The following is a 19,753-nucleotide window of genomic DNA, read 5'->3' on the forward strand; positions in this document are numbered from 1 at the left end:
TTCCACAGGCCCATATAACGATATATAAATTATAGGGGTGTAACGATTCATCGATACACATCGATTAATCGATATAATGCCCTACGATTTATTGGCATCGATGCTAAACGTAAACATTGATTTATATCGCCGTGTTTGACCTCGGACATTAGACGCGACTTTATTTTGAAATCCAGTTCATTGTTGCTTGCTTCCTCTTTCCGGGAGCAGTACGCGGCGTGTTGTGTGTTGTGAGCAGAGCAGGCACGTGAAAGGGGAGCCGACAACTACGCGGCTCCTGGGCTGGTGCTATGGCTAGTGTCCAAGAAGACGAGGAAATTCGCTCCCCTTTGGGCTTCAAGTCATTCGTTTGGAAGCACTTTGGATTCCAAAGAAAAGATGGCTCAACGGACAATTAAAATTATTGTAAATAAATAGTTCAGTAATGCACTTTAAAGTTAATGGTATTACAAAAAAAGAAAGAATATTCATTTTTCTTTACTTATATGAGAAAAAATATAGGAATTTGATAAAGTTCAGTGTTAAAATAAGCACTTTGTATACTACAATACTCTTGTAATTTCCTAAATAAAGAGTTTGCAGTACCTTGTTGATTTTGCGTATGAATTGTTATAAATCAGGATATTGTTCTATATTTTTTATTTAAAAAAAATAAAATAAAAATATCGATCGTGGAGCACTATATCGTGATGTATCGTGAATGAATCACAGCAGGCTTTAAGATATCGGCAAATATCGTATCGTGGTTCTTTGTATCGATATGATATCGTATCGTGACAAAACCCGCGATTTACACCCCTAATAAATTATATATCAAATAACTATTATATAAGCAATAATGTTATCAAACCATCTGTGCACTCTAAATCATTAAATCCATCGATCAAATTCCTCGTCCTTTGTCAACATCGCCGCGCGTGCGCCCTGACGTCAGCCTCGTCGTTATTCCACAGATCTACTATATAACTATATTGTAGCGTTAACAAAGTTCAAGGAAAGACGTGGGTTTGGTAAACGGCTCTTTATTTAACAAAACAAACTTACAGGCGTGTGGCGGCGTGGACTTCCAGCCACGGAAGGGGAAGAGAGCTCCATACGATAGGACCGGGCGTGCGTAAAAGCCATGACCGAGCCCCATCCACCGTCCTCGGACAGCCACCCGGCTGAGCGCCGGCCCTCGACTTCCATCCACGGAGCTGAAAGACAGCTCGGTAGAGTAGGACCGGGCGTGCGTAAAAGCATTGTCCGAGCCCCATCCACCGTCCCTGGACAGCCACCCGGCCGAGCGCCGGCGCCCGACTTCAATCCACGAAAGTGAAAGAAAGCTGGACGAGTCAGCGCAACGGTTGTTTACATAAAGGACAAAGATCGACTCTGAATTTTACATCAGGGCTGTTCTCAGCTCTTAGTTTGTGTTTATGTCACGTTATCATACCTATCGTCTAAGGAGCTCTCTTCCATTTCCGTGGCTGGAAGTCCACGCCGCCACACGCCTGTAAGTTTGTTTTGTTAAATAAAGAGCCGTTTACCAAACCCACGTCTTTCCTTGAACTTTGTTAACGCTACAATATAGTTATATAGTAGATCTGTGGAATAACGACGAGGCTGACGTCAGGGCGCAAGCGCGGCGATGTTGACAAAGGACGAGGAATTTGATCGATGGATTTAATGATTTAGAGTGCACAGATGGTTTGATAACATTATTGCTTATATAATAGTTATTTGATATATAATTTATATATCGTTATATGGGCCTGTGGAATATTTTTAAGTGCAAGAGCCGTCAGCGGCGCGCACGCATTGTTGACAAAGGACGATTGATGGATTTAATGAATTGGAGTGACGCAGATGGTTCCGCGCTGCTGTCGTCACTTGAAATTCAAATTACAGTAATCCCTTGCTACATTGCGGTTCGTTTATCGCGGTTTCATTTTTTGTTTTTGTTTTTTGAAATTTTTTGAAAAAAAAAAAAACACATATAAGTCGCTCCTGAGTATAAGTCGCCCCCCCCCACCCAAACTATGAAAACAACCGCGACTTATAGTCCGAAAATTACGGTACTACACCTACACTGTTAATATACATTAATAAAAACATTCCTACATAGTACAGTCATGGAGGGTGTCTGCAAAACATTTTTTTTTTTCAATGGCAGATAGAGGAAATGTGGAGAATTCCCAATTCCCAGAAAAATCGGACAATAAATCCCAAAGTATAAAATATCTGCCCTGACATCTGGGTGTGTCCAAGTATAGTCAGGGAGGGGCAGTGCCCCCGCACCCCTTCCTTCTAGCGCCGCCAGTGCATTGTTCATATCTATGAACGTTCCTAAGCTGAACATTCTTAAATTGAGGACTACATGTATATTGTATTGTATTACTTTTTCAAGATGATTGACAACAACCTTTAAGGGTAATGTGCATAATTGGGTGCATTTGGGGATTGAACGTGTTATTTGCTGGTGGCACAGGGTCCATGGATCCCATGGTGTCAGAAGTCAGCAGACTGCAAAAACACATCCAGCAGCTGGAGTACAATGTCAGCACAATGGCAACGGTGAGCATAAATATTTCTGCTTCATGAACCTCCTAGGAGGGGCTCAAAAGTACACACACTTTTTTAGGTATATGTACTGTATATATAATGTGTGTGTAGGTGTAAGTACTGTACTGTATATACTATAATGTGCGTGCATAGACTACTACGTATAATGTGCGTGCGCGTATCTGTGCATCGCAGCCAGTAATCTGTGAACGACCGCTAACATTTGGAAATTCCCTGTGACACCCATGCACAACTCAGGAGTGGTAGGTGAATCGATCCAAATAGCACTATTATCGATATCGTCAATATCAATATCGGATCGATTCTAGTGCGAGATCAATACCGTTTCATTTTTGCTCCTGTATTTTTTCATGCACGTGGCTTTTTTAATCTAGAATCTGGAGTATAATCTAATTGTTTACACTTTTTCTCAGAAAGAGAACAATTTAGAGAATTTTTTTTGTACTGAATTCCCTCAATACACCGCAGTAAAAGCTTTATCTTTGTCGTGAACTGATCATCTTGGACAACTTGATCTTTTTAAGCAGAAATAAAATGGAGAAAAGTCAAAGGTATACTTTATGAGCGCAGTCAGCACTGCACTGGCATAGCTGTGTCGTCAATCGCGCACCAGCATTGTAAAATTTAGGCAAAGTATTGAAATTCTGAACGGCCAGGGTGAACCAGTGCGTTCTCTAAGCGTATTGAACGCAACATTGGTTTCCTGGTTTGGTCACATGACGTTCCGTATGTATCAGAAAGAACGTGAAAGGCATTAGTGACATTTTTCGGTCGACAACGGGACGTAAATGTCCAATGAATTATTATGTCTAACTCTTATTCCAGAAATATAATGTTAAGCAGAATAACCAAGTTTTTATTGTTGCTTATGCATACAATGTATTCTTTAAAAAAAAAAATCCTTAGGGTTGATAGTTCATAAAATTTCAATTATGAACGTTGAAATGAACAAGTTCTTTTTAAAATTTGTGAACTGAACTTTGAACTACCGTATTGGCCCGAATATAAGACTTTTGCATTGAAATAAGAATGAAAAAGTGGGGGTTGTCTTACATTTGGGGTCTAGACATTATATTTTCACTTGTGCGCAGCGGTAAGTTAAAGGTAGCTGGTATCGACTGAGTATGTTGCTCTGATCGTGTGCGTCTTTGACACAAAGTGAGTATGTACATTTCATTGTTACTATTGTCCACTGTTGTGCCGTTTGTCCGATCGCGGTTTGCTTCATGTGCGCGCCGTTTGATTGACAGCTCCGGCGCGCTCCTTTTAGTTTGCCTCGCATCGTACGAGTAGCCGTTACGCAGCGGCACGGCGACTAACGGTCGCCAGCAAATGTATTTTGTTGTCTCGATCGATGACTTATGTTTGGTGTGTTGCCGAGAGTATTTCATTTATGGTTATTTAGTATAGCAGAACCATTACACGCAGTTAGTTATGTAATGTGCGCCGTCTACTAATGTTGTGTGACGTCAGAAGTTGAGCGTTGACTTACGTGCTGTATTTCTGTCTGTTGCAGAACCACACTCACACACACAAACACACATCGCACAACACACATCATACACCCACGCACACACACACGCACACACACATACACACACACACCCCACACACCCTTCACACGATTCATACAATAATCACACACACAAGAATCATATTCACACACCCAAAGAATCGCCCATGTACACTACACACACCTGCTCTCACATTCTTACGACCAAACATGTGCCTATATCCTTTTGCCAGTTTGCCTGTATGCCCCTATGAGTCATAGTCCCTGTTACTTTTTTGCCAATAATTCAGTCAAGCAATCAAAACTAAACCACGTCTTCCCTCCTGTGTTCTGACCGACACCCGGGGGCGAAAAGAGCATAACCATCCGAGCCAACCCCCTATACAGTCCTCAGGCACCCCAACAATAGCAGTAGCAGTTTGCATTATTTTATTGCAATGTTTTTCCTTATTCAGATTTGTTTCAAGACTACAGTTACAGTTAGACTTCACTTTGATGGTTAATGCAGTTATTGCAATTTTGTTGTTTTATCACAGTGGATTGGTTTATTTACATTTCAAAAACCAGGAGCCATTCATTTACAAACGGGATTGCACTTTAGTTTACCGTAATTTTCGGACTATAAGTCGCTCCGGAGTACAAGTCGCATCAGCCATAAAATGCCCAAAAAAGTGAAAAAAAACATATATAAGTCGCTCCGGAGTATAAGTCACATTTGGGGGGCAATTTATTCGACAAAATCCAACACCAAGAACAGTCATGAACGAGCAACAACAGGCTAAACGGGAGGTATGCTAACGTGACATAAACACAAACAAAGAGCTGAGAACGGCCCTGACGTAACATTCAGTTATTAAAAAAAAACGATTACATAAATAACACGTTTATAAAACCATCTGTGTCACTCCAATTCATTAAATCCACCGATCGTCCTTTGTCAACAATGCGTGCGCGCCGCTGACGGCGCTTGCACTTCAAAATATTCCACAGGCCCATATAACGATATATAAATTATATATCAAGTAACTATTATATAAGTAATAATGTTATCAAACCATCTGTGTCACTCCAAATCATTAAATCCATCGATCGTCCTTTGTCAACAATGGGTGCGCGCAGCTGACGGCGCTTGCACTTCAAAATATTCCACAGGCCCATATAACGATATATAAATTAGAAATCAAAAAACTATTATATAAGCAATACTATTATCAAACCATCTGTGCACTCTAAATCATTAAATCCATCGATCAAATTCCTCGTCCTTTGTCAACAACGCCACGCGTGAGCCCTGACGTCAGCCTCGTCGTTATTCCACAGATTTAGTATATAACTATATTGTAGCCCTAACAAAGTACAAGGAAAGACGTGGGTTTGGTAAACGGCTCTTTATTTAACAAAACAAACTTCCAGGCGTGTGGCGGCGTGGACTTCCAGCCACGAAGGTGGAAGAGAGATCCATAGAATAGGACCGGCGTGCGTAAAAGCCATTACCGAGCCCCATCCACCGTCCCCGGACAGCCACCCGGCCGAGCGCCGGCCCTCGACTTCTATCCACGGAGGTGAAAGAGAGCTCCGGAGAGTAGGACCGGGCGTGCGTAAAAGCCATGTCCGAGCCCCATCCACCGTCCCTGGACAGCCACCCGGCCGAGCGCCGGCCCCCGACTTCAATCCACGGAGGTGAAAGAGAGCTCCTTAGAGTAGGACCGGGCGTGGGTAAAAGCCATAATAGTTTTTCAAACCTTCTGTGTCACTCCAAATCCTTAAATCCTTCAAACTCTTCGTCCACCGTGTCACTTAGAAACAAAGCCGCTGATGATGCCGGTAGTACGTGGGGCATCTTCGTCATCCCGTGATCAGTCTTTGCCCTTTATGTAAACAACCGCCGCGCCACTCCGCGTCGCGCTGCTGACGTCACTCGAAATTCAAAAACAGTAATCCCTTGCTAGATCGCGGTTCGTTTATCGCGGTTTCACTTTTTTTTTTCTTTTTTTCAAAGATTTTTGAAAAAAAACACAAGTCGCTCCTTATTATAAGTCGCCCCCCCACCCAAACTATGAAAAAAAACGCGACTTATAGTCCGAAAATTACGGTACATATTTAATGTTCAGATATTAAGATGTGATAGATAGTTTTTGCATGATTTGAATGAGGCAAAATAACATGCTTTTTCTCTCGAATATATTGTTATAATCATTTGTTTCAGATGAACTGTAATTATAAAAATTAAATGTGGTGTTCAAAAAGTCTTTTTTCAAACTTGAGTCTTGAAAAAGAGGGGGTCGTCTTATAATCAGCGTCGTCTTATATTCGGGACAATATGGTAGTTTATGTTGAAAATGAACTTTCTCAACAATGGTAGGCAGTGTGTTTTGGGCCATTGTCTTGCTGCATGATGAAGCATCTCCTAATTCATTTTTGGTGCAATTTTCTATAAGTTGCCAGACATTGATGATATAACTCGCGATGGTAGCAGCAGGATGAATTCTGAAGTCTAAAATACTATTTTGTCCGTCAATTTACAGAAAAAATGCATAAATGCATCCAAACTAATTGGGTGCACCATCATCATGCAACAAGACAATGACCCACAACACACTGCCAGCTCAACAGACTTTATCATGGAGGAGAAGTGAAAGGTCTCAGACTGACAAACTCAATCACCTGATTTCAATTCAAGTGTAAATATCCAAACCACGTGTCATTGTAACATTTGATTGTTGCAGAAGCGTTTTCAGCTGCTCAGTGAGTGTGTGGACTGTCTGGACCAGTGTCAGGCCCAACTCCTCAACAGGTTGAAGGCCTGGAGGTGGGAGCAATACAAGGCAACCATTGGACATCCTTTTCATGACAACCTCAATGTACTGCAGATGTGGTAAGATATCAGTTTATTATTGCGTACTATTGCAATCAATCTGAAGCAACAGGCTTACAGTATACAAACGTTACAACCTGGACCAGCCATATTGGCTTATTAATGACTAGGTCAGTATTAGTAGCATGTCGTTTTGCATTTTGGTTTACGGGCTGAAACAGCGTACCATTATTTTACCGACAGTGAGGCCGGTAGCGCTTTATTTTGCAGCAGAAAAAAATGGGAGGCTGGCTCCATCCTTTGGTAAGGATCTAACCCTAACTTGGTGAGTTACTTTGTAATGTGTTACTCTATAGTAGTGGCCATTTTGAGTAACCACTAATGCATTACTTTTTCTGAAATGATAACGACTGTATTTAGTATTCAAAAACTTACTGTGTTATTTTGTGTCTTAAAGCTAGCAAAAAAATAGTAAAAAAAAACGTACTCTAAAATAATAACTGTAATACCGTATTTTCCGCACTATTAGGCGCACCTAAAAACTTACATTTTACTAAAAAAAACACTGCGCCTTATAATGCAGAGCGCCTTGTATATGGATCAATTGATGAATTTGTTGATCCATACTGGTTGTACACAGTGCTCTGCCAAAATGTTTCAGTACGTTTTAGTACGACTAGTAAATTACAAGGTCGCATCGCTTCCCAACATTACGGCAACTGTAGTCAGGGGGCGTCACCGAATAGCTGTTGTACCCGCGAGGCTATTTCATTTCAAAATAGGCTGCTCCGTTAATGTTTCGAGTAAATTTACGGATTGATATGGAAGGGAAACATAGGTAAGCAGTACCAATGTGTTAGATCGAACTTTAGTCAGTTCCGATCATTTTATAGGAGATCGTTTGAGAAACGCGATTGTTTACACTTTGCTGAGGCTCATGGGAGATTGCGAGCTGAGGCTCATGGGAATTTGCGGATGGCTAATGCTGTAACGATAGCTGCTATACGCACCAGGCTATTTCATGTCAAAATAGGCTGCTCTGTTAATGTTTCGAGTAAATCTACGGATCGATATGGAAGGGAAACATAGGTAAGTAGTACCAATGCGTTAGATCGAACTTTAGTCAGTTCCGATCATTTATAGGAGATCGTTTGAGAAACGCGATTGTTTACACTTTGCTGAGGCTCATGGGAGATTGCGAGCTGAGGCTCATGGGAATTTGCGGATGGCTAATGCTATAACGATAGCTGCTATACGCACCAGGCTATTTCATGTCAAAATAGGCTGCTCCGTTAATGTTTCGAGTAAATCTACGGATCGATATGGAAGGGAAACATAGGTAAGTAGTACCAATGCGTTAGATCGAACTTTAGTCAGTTCCGATCATTTTATAGGAGATCGTTTGAGAAACGCGATTGTTTACAGAGGGCTCGTTGGTTATTGGCTAGTGGATGCATACCGCAACCCTAGTCAACCTCAGTTTGTTGCAGTATAGCTTCTATTTTATGCGCCTTATAATCCGGTGCGCCTTATATATGGACAAAGTTTTAAAATGGGCCGTTCATTGAAGGTGCGCCTTATAATCCGGTGCGCCTAATAGTGCGGAAAATACGGTAATTATTTTTATGAGTCATATATGAGTCGTGAGGCCTAATTCCCACTATGTTTCTTTCAGAACATGAGAAACAGTGGCAGACATTTGCCACCATGGTGGAGTAGTGAATACCATGAATAAAACCCAGAATAAAAACAAAATGTGGAATACTATATGATTTCTAATCATTTAGAGAGAAACAAGGGATAGCGATCGTTTTCTTTCTACTCCCATTGAACATATATACTGCACTCAACAGATATGTATAGATATATTTTTAATTTTGTTTTTGTATTTTATGTTATGTTTACATTTTCAAATCAATTGATCTAACAATCAAATCAGTGTTCTGACCAATGCGCCAGCTTGTTTACTCATTGTTTCAGTCTGGTGGCAAACGTCTGCCATTGTCTCTCATGAAAGGAGTATGTTATGAATATGTCTTATGATTACCTATACCTTATGGCTAATTGCCTGACTAGGCTCACTGTAAAGACCTACAATATATTATTGCGATTATCATCTTTGATTAAATAATTCATTGTGAAACCATAGATTAAACACAAAGTACAGTGGAGCCTCGGTTTTCGACCACAATCCGTTCCAGAAGGCTGTTCGAGAAGTGAATCGTTCGAATTCCGAATCATGTTTTCCCATTACAAATAATGGAAGAAAATGTAATCCATTCCAAGCCAAAAAAAAAAACGCTTTTTTAAAGCATTTTTTCATTATTTTACACCATAAACTGCACAAATAAGTGAGTAGGTAATGTATAAATCAGTGTTTCCCAACCAGTGTGCTCAGCTGATGTTCAGCTGTGCCGTGGGAAATTGTCCAACATTAATTACGGAGCGTATTGTAAACAGGATCGCCAAACCACTGGTCAGTTAGCGAAAGGCCTGGTCAGCCACTTGCTAATCGTGCATGCGTGGCAAATCGGAGAATCTTGAGATTTCATGTTGTGGCATCGGCACATACTCAGTTAATGTGTGTGTTGCTGTGTGCTTTTACTAACAGTGATACTATGACGGCTGTGGTGCGTTTTCGGTCCGATGGAAATCAGAGCATGTAGTTCAACGGGAGAACCTGGATTGTTCATTTTTCACCAACATAAAATACACAGTTAAGTCGAGACACCTCGACTGTGATAACCACTCAGCCGCTGTCAGAACAGCAGAGCGTCTTTAAAAGTGACTTTGTTCTTATTGTCGCAATATTTATAGAGCTAGTCCAGGGGTGGGCAAACTTTTTGACTCGCGGGCCGAACTGGGTTCTAAATTTGGACCGGAGGGCCGAACCAGGAGCAGATGGACGTAGTGTTTGTGTGAAGTAATATAAGCGACCTGTAAAGGTCATTGCATAAAAGATTTTGGCCTTTAGTAGGTAGTAAAGCATGGATATTCCAAACAGGTTTTTTGAAAACAAATGCATTTATTAACAGCATTAAAAAAAAAAAATCACTAAAAAACTGCTATCAGTGATTCTCATAAAATACGACACTATTATTATGAATAACAGTCTCCATCACTTCAGTGCCTGCAGGTCAGATTAATGAAAAATGTTTATCTTATGAGATCACATCAAACTCTTAGGAGAGATCCGTTTACCTCGATCTGTGACGGGTTGATGTGGCTGAACGTCACGTCGCGTACGTCGAGCCAAATTGGCCACTCTTTTAACATTCGGCACTCACTTCTTTTCTTCGGGCCACTCATTTTAATGGAAGGATTCCAGGGGAAGGTTTGTGGGTGGCTTTAGCGTCAAACTGTATCTGAAAGCTCAGCGAGCGAATTACAAGAATGCTGTCGTCACAGCCCACGCTCTAAATTCGGGACTGATACAAATAGAGCGCGAGTGCGCCATGTCCGTACTACTGAGTACGTACGTACACGCACTTGTGAGTGTGCACCGAGCTTTCTGACACGGCTTCCGGTAGTAAATGCGCAGGCGAGCGGTTCCCCATCTACTGGGGAAACGCAGTCATTGCAGGCAAAATGACAACAAAAAAAAGTTTAATAATACAATTAATTCAGGGTTGGCGGGCCGGATTAAACGGTCCCGTGGGCCGGATGTGGCCCGCGGGCCGTAGTTTGCCCACCCCTGAGCTAGTCTAAAACAGTAAACAAAGTCATATTGATTCTTTTGGATTTTAATCACAATCACTTTCAATAGTTTATCCTTTCACTATCTAAAACCTTTTTTCAGAAACTGTCACTTTTATTTACAAAAGAAATACAATTTAAAGAATATTTAGTATTTATTTTTATTCAACTATTCGACTCTCCATACATATATAGGAATAGAACTTTACGTCTTTTGTTGTAATATAACTGATTTTAATATAGAAGCTGGTGTAACACAGATTTTTGTTGGTGGTGTGCCTCGAGATTTTTTCCAATGAAAAGGTGTGCCGTGAATGAAAAAAGGTTGGGAAACACTTGTATAAATAAATACCGTTTTTTCCCATGTATAATGCGCAAAATTTAACTAATTTATTGTCCTAAAATCCGGGGTGCGCATTATACATGGGTACAATTTAAAAAAAACAATTTTCTTTTTTTTTTTATTTGTTTTTTATTTTTTTTTTTTTTGAAGAAAATCATGGTACAACAATTTTTGAAGAAAATCTTGTCACGGATGGAGTGTGGAAAGGAAGAGGGCGACCAAGTGCAGCTTGGACCAGGGTTCATTGGAGGAACTCAAAACACAGACTTTGGTAAACTAACATAACTCTCTAACAAAACCAACAACAGGACTGACCGACAAAGACGTGGAACAAAAAGACAGGGTGACATTACCAAAGACAGGAACAGAAACCTGTGTTATTGTCAAATATTGTTTGTTTTTTAATCTCCATCGCGGACTGGACGTCATACGGAGGCAGTATCACTGCGCATGCGCACTATGGATCCGATGCGAATAGTCCTCTTCTCTTCTTGACTGACAATGAATGTGATAGTTTAATACATACAATCAGCAAATAACAAAATACGTATTACAGGTAATATTTTATTTCACAACACTTTGCCTTGTTCCTTTTGTCTCTGCTGTTCACTTCAAACACGCTCCATACGAACGCAATGCTCTCGTATCAGACGCTTGCTCGATCACCTGCTCGTTTGCTGTCACAATGTACCCTACACAAATCCGAAACATTTGTTGCGGCTCCGAGTCACGACGAGGGGCAAGTTTTGGTTTCCAAGGGTGTTTTTATTCCTCTTCAACTTCTCTCCCATACAGAGCCGCCTTTTTCACATGTCCGCACGTCACTTTCCTCTCTTTTCATTTTAACCTAACTGATCGCGGTGGTGCCTTTATGGGCAGTCGGAGAAATCAACGCCAACAAAAAAAATACATCCAGCCTAGTTAAGACCATACCAAAGACTATAAAAATGGGACCCATTGCCTCCCTGCTTGGCACTCAGCATTAAGAGTTGGAATTGGGGGGTTAGATCACCAAATGATTCCCGAGCGCGGCGCCGCTGCTGCTCACTGCTCCCCTCTCCCCCAGGGGATGGATCAAAATCACACGGGGATGGGTCAAATGCAGAGGACAAATTTCACCACACCCAGATGCGTGTGTGATGATCATTAGGACTTAAAAAAAAAAAAATTGGGTGCGTATTATACATGGGTACAGGCTTTTTTCCAGCATTGACATGCCATTTTTAGGGTGCGTATTATACATGGGGGCGCATTATACATGGAAAAAAACGGTAATATAAATAATAAACTGAATTAATAGAGTAGGCTAGGCTGGGGAATGTATTGCCGTATCTGTAGCAACTCGCTTGTGTGTTTCATTCTAATAGTAAAAGATATCTTTTTAAATTGTGAGGGGAAAGAAAGCACATCAAAACAAGACAACATTTCAAAGATCTTGTGAAAGAAAACAGCAAAAACGTTTTTTTAATTTCAAAAAACAAAAACAAAAAAAACTGCAAAAATTCTAATGAAAGATAATATACAGTATACATACTGCATCAAAGTTCGTGTGCAGCAAAAACAGCAAAAACATTTTCTTTCTTAATTTCAAAAAACAAAAACAAAAAAAACTGCAGAAATTCTAATGAAAGATGACATACAATATACGTACTGTATCAAAGTTCATGTGGATCGAGCTTATTGTCGATTTTGCCATGCAAAACTCCTGCACCAACTCTGACACACGCACACCGGACTCATATTTTGCGACTAATTCTTTTTTAAATTCAACCGTTTTGCGCACTACTTTCCTCTTTTCGCCATGATCAAATTTACTGCTCCCACTTGCTTTCTTTGGAGGCATGATCAGAGTTGATGCAATCCTCAGAGTAACGAGAATGTAATAACGAACGGAGTCAGTTGGCATGCGGGTCCTCTCAGCTCATCTCGCGAGGTTCGACAACCGAAATTTCGTCCGACATACGAAGCAAAAAAATCTCGAATTTTTTGTTCGAACACCGATTTGTTCGAGAACTGGGACGTTCGAAAACCGAGGCTCCACTGTAATGCCTTACTGGCATCACTTCTTACGTGTAGTCTCTAGTCCGACGTCAGAGTACACGAATGTAGCCCAATGATGAGCCGATAGATTTGTCAAAGACAAACGTAGTGTGTCGTGGCATATTTTGAATTGCCTTGACGTGTTGTAGCCTGTGTTGCGTACATAATCAACGATTGGATGGCTGGCGAATGGGACAGATCACGACCACTACGACGAAAGTCTGGCATGTCAGCATTTTTGTTCGTTTTGCCACAAAGTGTGACAGAACCTATGTCATCCTTCGAGTGGTTCTTGGGCATTGACCAATAAGAATACAGTGCCCTCCTACTTATGACGAGTGATTTGGCATGATGCGCGCAAACAAACGAACAAAATGGCATAAAAAAGAACGGACAGTAACTCAGCTGATATCAGCATATCAGCCACAATATGGAGGATTTGAGGAACTGTGGAGTCAGCTAGTATGCATTGCCTCAATTCTTTTGGGAGAAATCCAACTAAACAACAATGCCAACTATAACGTCAGTTTCCGAATATTTGTCCGAGGGAAAGATTTCCCCACATTTTGCGTCGAAAAACAAAAATGTCAACGACCGACGCGGTCGACTTCCGGGGTCCACTGTAGTTATGAGTTCTTTGATGTCCTAAGTCCTGATGAAACAAATCAAGGAGTGCTACAGCATCTTCCTTCCGCTTGGAAAGTCTCTGGCCTCTTTTCTGTGAAACAATAGGCCCATCACTTCACAGTTATAAGGGGAGTCACTTATCATCCTCTTATAACAGAAGCAATATCATTAAGTTTGTTAAGATCAATGTGCCTCATGTGATCATGTGTCAGGTGTGAGCAGCTTCTTGGGGTGAATGGGAAGCTGAGACAGGAATTAATGCTGATCGTGGAACCAATCCCAGAGTTGCAGGAAAGGCTAAGACAACTTCTGCAGCTTCTGGTTCAAAGGTAGGTTCTCATTTAGATACATTACACATACTTGCCAACTTTGGGTTGTGAAAAATAGGATTTCTTTTTCATAGGCATGAAAAAATAGGGAGATTTATTTTGATCGGCGTATCAGCCCACGATTTCTTTGGCCGCACGGGCAAAGGGGCGGGGTGTTATGCGTCAACCGGTTTCTTGCCTTATGTGATATATACATGCCAACTTTGTATTGTGAAAAGTAGATTTTTTTTTTTCCCATCAGGGTTTCGGACCCTACCATAGCGGTCTGCAACAACCAGTCCGAGGCCCGGCATCAGTCTGTAGACCACTTAGTAACAGGCTGTAGAAAAATTCTTTAAAAAATCACAGATAGTTTGAACACACCAAGCTGACATAAAAATCGAGTTTGGCGTCAATTGCAGCATTTGACAGCAATTGCATTATTCTGCTGAGAGGAGAAACTATCATCTTGTTGCTAATAATGGAACATAACATCTGTCTGTAAACAGATGAGGCAAAACAACTGTCTCTCTGCTGATGTGCTTTTTAATTTTAGCTCGTGATGTGCAGAAAACATGGGACAGCAGAACTTTTATATAACATTAAACACTCACAACCATCATCTGGTTCTTTTCTTCATTCTCCTGTGTGTTTTTAAGTTTGCTTCAATACAGTCTTGTTTCCATTGACGTATTTATCGACACCCGGAAGTAGGGGATCCCCAACCAGCCGCTTTTCATTGCAATGATATTTTTAGAGTACTGTAATTGATGTTGACCAACATCAGCCGTTTGGGTGGAGCCCACCTGCTTGCGAGCCGGGGAGCGGAGCCTTCGTGTAGAGCAGATCGCACCGAGGGAAACACTTCAGTTGGCTACGCAGCAAGGAGGAGCCGTGTTGTGTCACATTGCCCACAATTTAAACTGTTTACTTCACTGTAAAAGCAGGAGATTCGTGGGAGAAATGACAGCTCGGGGGACAGGCAGTAGACAGCGTTAAAAATCGGGAATCTCCCGCCTAAATCGGGAAAGTTGGCAAGTATGATGACAAGGTCAAAAATGAGTTACAGCTTGCTCAGTATGATGCGCTATAGCGCTACAAAGCTGCAACAACTGTCATAATGAACACTTCTGTGCATACTAAAATGTTTTGACTTCACTTTGTGTTTAATTATCTGGTTTAATTCTCTTGTTTAATTTTCTTGTTCTCTTCTCTAAGTTCTCTTGTTGTGGACAAGCAGCCCCCTCAAGTTATCAAGACGCAGTCCAAGTTCTCCACAACTGTGCGCTACCTGCTGGGTGAGAAAATTGCACCTGGAAAGCCTGTGGTTCTAAAAGCACAAATCATTAATGAGCTCCAGGCCAGAAACCTGAACATCACACCCAGGTGAGTAACTCATGATAAATTTGAAGACACCAAACCAAGAATGTAACATAACATTATGTCTTTATCCGGGTATCTGCCGTGTATCCACCAAGTATTGAATTTGATTTTCCAATGCTTAGAATTTCCCAATGCAATCATTAGAAACACGCATTGGAAACATGTTTTCTATAGAAACAGTTAAATTGCCAAGGTATCTTTGTCAGAATGGCTTTCAGCGTAGTCTATGCTTCTTCTGGAGTCTGGCAACTAATGAAATACATCTGGGTTGTACTCACATTGAGCAAACTCTTGGAGAATGGCTTGCCTCTCTGCTTCGTGAATTCGGCCTGTGTGTGGGCATACGTATATGCTTTAAATAAAACCATTCTGTAATCCTCTGAATAAATGAAAATAGTTCACTCATCCATTTTTTTGCTACTACTCCTTTGATTCCCTGAGCAATCAAGTAAAAAAATTGAATTTGTTGGTGTAGATGAAAAAAAAAAGAAGAGCCCTTCAATAATTAACATTGTATTTTGGGTGTTGGATAGGGATGCTCGTTACGGTACAAAACATTAGTTCATTGATTGTTTGGCTCCTTGCCTTTAAGAGCACAGTCACTTCCTGTATCTAGCCTTTTCCATTGCGTTTGTCATTTCTTTAAGACAGAGCTCCAGATTTTAAGAAGGAATTCCAGATTTTTGGGGCCAACCACTTTCTTTCATGCTGTACCTGCTTAATTAAAATTGTCATTTTATCAAATTAAAGAACAAAATAATAATGACATCACAGGTGTTAGTTTATGCATTCAAGGGCTTTTCAGGCCAATTAAGACATGGCATGTTATTATTTGCAGTGAGGATGTTCAGTCAGTGATCAATAACACAGCGGTCCTGGAACATAACACGGCTACCAAGAGCACATGTGCCACCTTCAGGAATATGGTATGTTACACATCACTTTTCATCTTGCAGTTTTGAAATGACTGCACTCTGGTAACAAGTTAAAATTTGAACTTGTATGCGACAGTCCATCAAAAAGATCAAGAGAGCAGACCGAAAGGGGTCTGAGTCTGTGACAGAGGAAAAGTTTGCCCTCCTCTTTTCAACAGAGATCACCATCACAGGCTGTGACACTCCCTATAAAATCCAGGTTTGTTTTTAAATGTGCTTTACATCATCTCAATAGATTCAACTCAATTGGCTATTACTGTGAAATGTGTATACCAAAGTAAACCTCAATCAACCAAGGACTAGTGTAAATATCACACGATGAATATATGTCATTCCAGATGATCTCTTTACCACTCGTCGTCATTGTCCATGGCAGCCAAGACAACAATGCGCTGGCTACCATCATTTGGGATTGTGCTTTTTCTGAACCAGTAAGTGAAACCTTTTCTCCGTGCAGTGGTACTTAAAAGTTGGACCACAACCCATTTTTTACTGATGGCCAAACTTAAGTTTAAAACTTACATTTTCCTTTGACATCAATTATATTCATTCCAAAATTCTAACTGTCATTATTGTAAAATATTTATTTCCTAAACTTGCAAGTTTTTCAGGAACATTTTAAGATGGTCATGTGACAATTATCACCCCTGGCAAAAATTGTAGAATCACCAGTCTCAGGGATGTTCTTTCAGGTTTTTAAATTTGTAGTAAAACTTTCTGGCTTTAAGAAATACTAAAATGTGGTAGTCAGTAACAATTACATTTTAGACCAAGCAAAAGGAAATAAAATATGGGATCATCCTTTAAATTTCTATTGGTACAACTCAAATCGGGGATGCCAAGATTAGTTGACCAATCACGGCGATGCCAACGATCAAAATCGTCGACAATTAATTGGAGCAGTCAATGAATTGTTTATTTATAAATGTTTTACTTGCTGCTGTACTTTTCTCTCGAAAATGGCTCTTCTCCCACTAATGCCTTGTCTGTGACGCACATGCTCAGTACTGACTGGTAATCAGAGCCCGTAATATAAACAGAAGTATTTTTCATACTTGAGTGACATAGCTAACCCGTGTTAGCAGTCTGACAGTCTGTGCACATTTCACCCAAAATACCTAAATGCAAACCTCCCTTTTATGGCACGTTGTGGATAATGCCTAAAAAAAAAAGAAGCACGTTGTGAACAATGCCTGATATCATATCTGTCGTGTCAGTCGTGTCTCGAAGCTAGCTGTGGTTAACATACAAAGGCTACCATGTGCATCTGATGGAACGCCACACACAATGTCCTGTTCTGGTACGCTAACATGTTGTATCATCATCCATAGATTACCGAGGCATCAGTCAGCGAACTCACGTTTATTAAAAACCAAAATACAGTTAAAAAACAAAATACAGCACCTTCGATGCAATTCATATGATACAACTACTCAAAATACACCCACAAGAAGTGAAAACATAGAGCACACAGCTCTAAAATCAGCAGAAGGACTAAACGCTAATGCTATGAAAACGAGTGCATAGACACGCAATATTATTAAAGTGAAATACAGTTTATTACTTTTGTGTCATCTCAAGCTTACCACTTTACTGTGTCTGTCGTTTCCATGGATTGAAGGAACCGAACCATCAACGAAACGAAGTCTTTCGGCGAATCTTTCTCTATACCAGTGCTTCTCAATAATTTTCTGTGATGCCCCCCCTAGGGAGAAGAAAACATTTCGCCCCCCCATGTTATTAACATTAAAGAAAACAAAATATAAATAAATAAAAAAAGATCAACTTACAATAAAGAATAACTATTAATAACGTCGTTTTTTAGTTTGTAACGGAACAGATTCAATGTGCATCACTTTGCCTGAAATTAAAAATAAATTATAATTATTTAAACTATAAACATTCTTGACCAACTGCCATTTTATGCTGGAAAAAATACAATAAAATAATAATAAACATACATAATATGAAATTAAATAACAGCAATAAATGATATTCAATTCAAAGTAATCAGCAACATCAACTCAGGAGCACAATATATAAAATATTTTAACCTCCAAAACAAAAAATGAATAAGACAATTTGTGCTCAAAATGAGGCAGCATAACGGAGACCCATATCCACGACTGCAGGTAGTATCAGCTGTTCTGCAATGGTGTGGTTTTTTCTTGCACTGAGCAATTTGGTACGCTGTTTTATATGATGCTTACAGTGCTTGCTGATTGACTGAAGTAGCATTCACAAAGTGGGATGATTGTTGGCAATATTCAGCCCGTTTTCGCTGAAAAACCTCAAGCATCTTATCAGCATGATTGGGGTGCAATGACTTTAGAAGTGCCACCTTAATTTATTTGGCTTCGTACTGTCCGCTGCCAACATTGTAAGGCACAGTAAACACACCGGTCTTTCCTCGTCTCCCATCGTAGTCGCACTGAAGCCGAGCGCTACATACGCTTCGTCATATTTCCTTGTCTTAGCTTTCGTGTGACTCTCAATTCTCTTATCTCCGTCTCTCTCTGCCGTTCTTTTCAATCCTGTTCAATATTTTTCCATGGTGTCCCACTGCACTTTTTATCGCCTGCTCTGTGCTGTGTGCGTATTGATTGATTGATTGACGCCCATCATCATGAAGTGCTTTGAGCGGCTTGTCATGGAGCACATCAGATCCATTCTATCCCCCACCATAGACCCCTTCCAGTTTGCGTACCGAGCCAAACGGTCCTCTGAGGATGCCATCTGCTCGGCCCTCCACTCGGCCCTCACCCACCTGGAGAGTAGGGACTCGTATGTGAGATTGCTGTTTGTGGACTTCAGTTCTGCCTTCAACACCATTGTACCACAACGACTCATCTGCAAACTCGCCAAGCTGGGCCTCAGTACCGACCTCTGCAACTGGCTACTAGACTTCCTCAGTCAGAGACCTCAGGTGGTACGTGTTGGCGACAAGATCTCCGCCAGCATCACGCTGAGCACGGGGGCCCCCCAAGGCTGTGTGCTCAGTCCGCTGCTCTTCACCCTGCTGACGCATGACTGCGCTGCAACCTACAGCGCCAACCGCATGGTGAAATTTGCTGACGACACGACTCTGGTGGGTCTCATCACCGAGGGCGACGAGACTCAATACAGGTTGGAGGTTGACCTTCTGACCACGTGGTGCAAGGACAACAACCTCCTGCTGAACGTCAACAAGACCAAGGAGATTGTTGTTGACTTCCGGAAGGGTCACACCCGACACCTGCCGCTGACCATCGACGGTGCTGTGGTGGAGAGAGTGAGCAGCACCAGGTTCCTGGGGGTGCACATCAGTGAGGATCTCTCCTGGTCCACCAACACCGCATCACTGGCGAAGAAGGCCCAGCGCCGCCTGTACTTCCTGCGGAAACTCAGGCGAGCGTGTGCTCCTCCGGCCGTCATGACTACATTTTACCGTGGCACCATTGAGAGCGTCCTCTCCAGTTGTATTGCTGTTTGGGGTGGTAGCTGCTCTGACTACAACATGAAGGCCCTCCAGCGCATAGTGAACACGGC

The 19,753-nt window shown here is 41.2% G+C and overlaps 1 protein-coding gene across 2 annotated transcripts in view; it reads left to right on the forward strand.

The window, feature by feature from the left end:
- Positions 1-19,753, forward strand: part of stat6 (signal transducer and activator of transcription 6, interleukin-4 induced) — a 62,527-nt gene that overhangs the window by 14,615 nt on the left and 28,159 nt on the right. For both annotated transcript variants that reach the window (XM_037245904.1, XM_037245905.1), the window contains exons 6-12: positions 2,471-2,556; positions 6,805-6,953; positions 13,812-13,928; positions 15,126-15,293; positions 16,129-16,216; positions 16,302-16,424; positions 16,564-16,656. In XM_037245904.1, the coding sequence (XP_037101799.1) occupies positions 2,471-2,556; positions 6,805-6,953; positions 13,812-13,928; positions 15,126-15,293; positions 16,129-16,216; positions 16,302-16,424; positions 16,564-16,656 (824 nt within the window). The remainder of the gene's footprint in view (positions 1-2,470; positions 2,557-6,804; positions 6,954-13,811; positions 13,929-15,125; positions 15,294-16,128; positions 16,217-16,301; positions 16,425-16,563; positions 16,657-19,753) is intronic.

The sequence above is a fragment of the Syngnathus acus genome, chromosome 2 (assembly GCF_901709675.1).
Source record: "Syngnathus acus chromosome 2, fSynAcu1.2, whole genome shotgun sequence".
NCBI lineage: Eukaryota > Metazoa > Chordata > Actinopteri > Syngnathiformes > Syngnathidae > Syngnathus > Syngnathus acus.